The sequence below is a fragment of the Mastomys coucha genome, unplaced genomic scaffold (assembly GCF_008632895.1).
Source record: "Mastomys coucha isolate ucsf_1 unplaced genomic scaffold, UCSF_Mcou_1 pScaffold23, whole genome shotgun sequence".
Classification (NCBI taxonomy): domain Eukaryota; kingdom Metazoa; phylum Chordata; class Mammalia; order Rodentia; family Muridae; genus Mastomys; species Mastomys coucha.
In genome coordinates this window covers 112,911,682-112,917,225 of record NW_022196906.1, presented here as the reverse complement: position 1 = coordinate 112,917,225, position 5,544 = coordinate 112,911,682, and the positions used below count along the sequence as shown (strand labels likewise).

Genomic DNA, 5,544 nt, shown 5'->3' with positions numbered 1-5,544 from the left:
GAGGGGGGAGGTGGGGGAGGGGGCAGGCAAGGAAAGGGGAGGGGAGAGAGAGCAATGCAGGCCAAGTCACTTGTATGCATGAGGCTGTGTGCAGCTATGTGTGTGTGTGCACATGTGTGTGTGTGTGTGTGTGTGTATAACCACATATGACCTTCCATGTGGTTATCTAGAAGTGGGGCATGGGTAATTGTTTATTTCTGTATGAATGCGCACATCTACATGCATGAGACACATCATGTCTGAATAAGAGTATGCTCGTGGTGACAGTGTGTAAGTGTGGTGACGGTGCGCAAACGAGCATAAGACAGTTACTGAAGCAAGCACATCTGGAAGACGCCCTAAATAATCTCAATGGAACCAGTCTAAATGTCCATCTCCACATGACCTGTGGGGTGTAGGCGCAAAGTCTGGCAAGGGCTGCGCATCCACGTGACCTGTGGGGTGCAGGCGCAAAGTCTGGCAAGGGCTGCGCGCCGCAGAGCCGCCTTAAGCCTTGTTGACTGTAATGTGCAACTACAGGGTCACCAGCCACGCTGTAGATGACTCTTCACTGCTTCAGACTCTGGCCGCCTGGCAGCAGAACGTCCTGGGCCATGGTTAACTTCCTGGTGCGTGCAAGTACAGGGTGCTTTGTGTTGATTTATGAAAGGGCTCTCTGAGGAGGCCAGGGTGGGTGCCGTGCCTGTGCGTGAGGAGGAATGATGTGTGGCCAAGAGTGAGGCTCCACACGCTCCCAGCCTGCTGCCTACAAGGACCCAGCACTTCCGCCTCATGCTCAAGTCCTTAAAGCACCCATGAGACATACACACTAGGAAAGAGACAGCAGGAGATGAAGTAGGGCTGCCTTGGGCTTCCTTGTGGGCCGGGTCATCTGGGGCGCTCTAGCTCATCGCTCCCCACACTTCCCACCAACCCCCGCCCTCTCTGCTTCAGGAGACTTAGCCTGCATGAGTCTGGAGGTCAGACCGTATCCCTGGCTGCCCTCACCTCCGTGGCGGTCACGTGCTTCCGTCCCCTGATGTGAAGCAGTCGCTGGACATTGTACATGTTGGTCTCCACAAGCTTGAGAGCAGAAGCTCTACCTCCCTTCCTGTAGCTGAGGAAGGGACAGGGACTCGTGAGAGAAAGCTCACCTCCTGTGGGACACGTGTGGGAGTGAGCATGGGCTTCTGAGTATGTGTGGGGATCATGCCTGTCAGTACATGAAGTCACATGAAGTACACGTGAGCATATGCAGGTGTGAGTACATAGGTACATGAGCACAAGAGTGTGCTGCCAATGAGCATGGACAGCTGTGTAGACTGTGGCATATCGAGGGATTTCAGATGTACTTTTCCCAGGTGAGTCTAAACGTGAATGCGTGGAAGAGCATGTCTGTGTGGTAGATATGAATATTCAGGTTGTGTGCCTATCCACAGGTCTACATGCATGGGGTGGTATGTGTTTTTGCACATATGGGGGGTGTTATTGCATATACACACAGACTCACCTGCACTACACACAAATATTTGATTCAGCGATTCGAAACAAAAATGACTTATTCTTGGCAATCAGGATAACTCTTGTCAATCTCAAAATGTGACAGTTAAAAAAACGCTTGACACAAAAGTAGAAGACACTTCTACCAGTGTGACAAACAAAGAGAGCTGTGGATAACTTGGTGGCCACTCCCATGACAAATGGAGACCAAGGACAACAGTCGCCTTGCACGCATTCACAGTAGTACCATTGATAGCAGCCCCAGAGTGGAAGCAATGCACATGTCCACTAGGTGTTACGCTGATAAACACAATGGATTCATAGAATGGAATGTTATCCCACAGTGAAATGAAGCCAGGTAATAATGTGTGCCACAGCATGGATAAACTGGATCAATAAGGGATGAAGCTCAGGGTCAAGGGCTTGCCTGCCTCGCAGGTGAGGCTCTGGGTTCCATCCTTCTAACTGGAGGAAGAGTCGGGGGTGGGGAGGATTAAGATGAAATGAAAACATATCGGTCACAAAAGCTCACTTTCTGTGTGGTTCTGCTTACAGAACAAGTACAGAATGGGCCAATATGTAGACAGGAAGCAGACCGGTCATACCTCTGGCAGGGGAGGAGGGTACAGGAAGGACCTGAAAAGAGGCTGCCCAGGAGCATGGGGCTTTTCAGGGTGATGAAGTGTTTTAAACTTGATTGTGGTACTGGTAGTGCGTATCTTAAACCATGAATTGTGTGCTTGAGATGGGCAGAACGTATGTGAGCATACCTATCTTAAAGAGCACGTGGGTGTGTGCCCATGCATACAAGTTCAGCATTCGGCCAATAAAAAGCCATTTCCCTAGGGTGGCGGGTGGTGCCCTCACCGCAGGATCTGACACTGCCACACTGCCGTCAGCTCTCTCAGCACTCACATGACTCCGGGGTGGAAATAGCTGTGGAAGCAGTCCGACTCGTGGCCCTGTGACTCTTGGTGCAGCACAGTCTGGTCTCCTAGGTCCTCCTGCAGATGTTGCACAAAGGAGACCGCAGCCTCCCGAGCCTCTGCGCTGGCCTCCTTTCCAACCCAGTAGTGCAGGTCACTGGATCCTCCCTGGGTAGCCTTTGGACTCTGAGGGACCTAGGGTCCAGGCATTTGCAGATGTGGATGGGGGAGGGGGACCCGTGGGAAAGCTATGAAGGGAGCCGGGGACTGGAAGACCTCAGGGCAGCAGGCCCCTTGTGGGTGGCATGTGATGAGGGGGCTTTTGGATAGAGTTTATTTCTAGGCCTGGGTTTTTTCAGCTCTGGGCCCTATCACCCCTAAGAAAGCCTCCCCAGGTGACTCACGTGGAGGACGACATAGCAGCATTCCTCGAAGAAATTCCCATGAGCCCTTTCAGGCAGTGGCAGCATCTTTAGGTTCTGAGAGAGAGGTTGCCAAGTAACAAGTTGGAGGCCTCTACCTATGACTTCCAGAGGTAAAGGAGGGAGCTCTAGGTGGGAGAATGGGGGAGGCTGGTAACACTTTCCTATGTTACGGGCTGTGCCACCTGGTCTTGCCCCTTACCTCAGTAATCCATATTTGCAGGGCTCTGTGGCCATCGATGGCTGGGAGGTTTTGGTTGATGTCCATCCTAGGCTAGTCAGGAGTAATGGAGAGACAAAGAAGGAGAGCCAGAATTCAGAGTTCACAGGTTGGAGGCCAACCTCTGGCCACCTGTGTTATAGGCTCCGAGTGAGAATTTTCCCCAAGTCCTAAAGCTCGCCAAAGTACCTCCACTATAGAATGTAGTTGTCATTAAATGAGCAACTTCAGCAAACCAGGACAGGCATAATGGATGGACATACAGAGACCTGGTTCGTCTGTGTGAAAACTCTTACTACAGGCTGAGCTCTCTGGCCAGGAGCTGCTCTTCAGCTAGCGGCAACATTTTGGAGTTAGAAAGTGACCACAAAGGGCTGGAGGTACAGTTCTGTTGGTAGAATGCTTGTCTACCGTGCATAAAGCCCTGGGTTTAACCCCCAGCATCGCATAGAACTTGGCATGGTAGTGTATGGCTTTAATCCCAACACCCATGAGGTAGAGGCAGGGGGATGAGAGGTTCAAGGTCATTCTCGGCTATAGAGTGGAGTTCAGGGTTACAGGAGACCTTGTCTAAAAAAATCAAAAGGAGAAAAGAAACATGCAGACAGATTCTGGATAGACCTGAGTCCTGCAGACTTGGGGACAGTCTCTGTAGATGGTGCTAAATCAGACTCTTATAAAGGAAACCAATCCAGTCAGCAGGGGCAGACTCTGCAAAAGGAGGTGGATTCTTGAAATGGGGCTCAACGTTGTACAGATAGACAGGTTCTGACCCTAAGGAAAGCGCAGCAACTACACAAAGGTCTGACAAAGTTGGAAACAGGGGATATAAATAGACACAGGGTCTGCACGGTGCAGTGAATTATGGAGGTGGGGGCTTTACAAACTGCACAGTGCGGTGGACTATGGAGGTGGGGGCTTTACAAACTGCACAGTGCGGTGGACTATGGAGGTGGGGGCTTTACAGACTGGCATGCCTTCTGTAGGCTGATGAAGCATGGAACGACTCAAGGGTCCCAGAGAGAGATGAGTTCTCCAAACAGGAACCCTCCATGTATACAAGGATAGCTTCCACATATACAAAAATAGCTGTGGAGAGACCCAGGCACTACCCAAGGAAGGTCAGACAGGCCTGGGCAAATAGGCAAAGACTGGAAGCTGAGAAAGAGGTTCTGCAAACAGGTGTGGGGTTCTGTGGATATGGAGGAGCTGTGCCTGGGAAAGGCTGTGCTGATGCGGCTAAGAAAGGACGCTGCAGAAGGGGCGGAGTCTGAAGCTAAGGACAAGCACATCAGTACATCTGCGGGAGGGAGCTACCACAGAAAGACCCCTAGACAGACAGAGGCAGGCGACTAAAGCTTGGAAAAGTTCTCTAGACACGTTGGAGTTTCCTATGCAGGGTGTCTTCAACAACAGACTGAATGCTCCCGACTGGCAGCTGGGAACAGGTAGGGAAAAGCCCAGCAGGCTTTGCAAAGAGATTTGGGAAGCTGTAAAGAACCTAGTCCTGTAGTCAGGGAGGCTGTATAATCCTGCAGAGGCTCTGCAGGCTGGGTCTGTCAACAGTGCTGTCTTTCCCAGAGAGGCATGGAGCTGTGGGCTGAGTCACGGGGAAGCCAGTGCTGTGTGTAAGCACATTGCCTTCAGACACACGCAGGGTTATGAAGCAAGGCTAGGTTCTGTGAGGAATCCCAGGTTCTGCAAATAAGGGCTGGCTGTATAGGTCAGTTTGGAGATGGTCGAGGCTTTGTCAGTAGGGATGGGCCCTGTCCACAGGTCCACAAGCAAACAGGAGCGTACAGACAGATAGAGACTCTACAAACAGGGCTGAGGTCTATAGAGACATGTGGATGTTCCCAGACAAACGCAACCCCCTTCCAGTGAGAAGTTCTCCACTGGGATGGACGGAAAGGCCGTCAACCTGGGTAAATTCACAAACATATGTAGGAGGAAGAGGCTCTGTGATCGGGTCATAACCATCCTGCAATGAGTGAAGGTGCAGAGAGGCGCTTTGTGTCCCACCCTATTGGTAGACATCCCCTCTCAATTGGTGTGTCCTCAGGAATCTCATTCTGGAGGGAGGGAAAGGCTGAAGCCCTGGCATTGGCTTGAGGTAGAGTCGGTCTCCCAAAGACAGCTTTCACACAGCTCTGACAACATGAGGCCACCTTGCAGGACAGCCTGGAACCAATGGAGCAAAGTACAGTGGAGGGTCAGTGGTGGGCAGGACCATGCCTTGAGCAGGGCTGCTCAGTTATGAAAACCTGAGTCCTCCATGTAACCCTAACCCTCACAGCAGGACGTGGGGCGGGGCTCACGGCACTATTTGCTTCTTTTCTCAGTGTGGCCACAATGGTCACATTTCCTTTTTATGCTTTTAGTTATTGTGTGCTTGCTTAGTTAGCGTGATGAGCTTGGTGTGTACGGTAAGTGTGGTGAGCCTGGTGTCTATGGTTAGTGTGGTGAGCCTGGTGTCTATGGTTAGTGTGGTGAGCCT

General features: G+C 51.5%; 1 protein-coding gene across 5 annotated transcripts in view; it reads right to left on the bottom strand.

Moving 5' to 3' along the window:
• The window catches only part of Vill (villin like), a 14,009-nt gene extending 10,914 nt beyond the window's left edge, over nt 1-3,095 (bottom strand). For 4 of the 5 annotated variants that reach the window (XM_031344104.1, XM_031344106.1, XM_031344105.1 and 1 more), the window contains exons 1-4: nt 3,030-3,095; nt 2,810-2,884; nt 2,395-2,600; nt 988-1,096 (exon numbers count right to left, since the gene is read on the bottom strand). In XM_031344104.1, the coding sequence (XP_031199964.1) occupies nt 988-1,096; nt 2,395-2,600; nt 2,810-2,884; nt 3,030-3,095 (456 nt within the window). The remainder of the gene's footprint in view (nt 1-987; nt 1,097-2,394; nt 2,601-2,809; nt 2,885-3,029) is intronic. The other variant, XM_031344108.1, reaches the window with a different exon arrangement.
• Between the last annotated feature and the right edge of the window lie 2,449 nt (nt 3,096-5,544).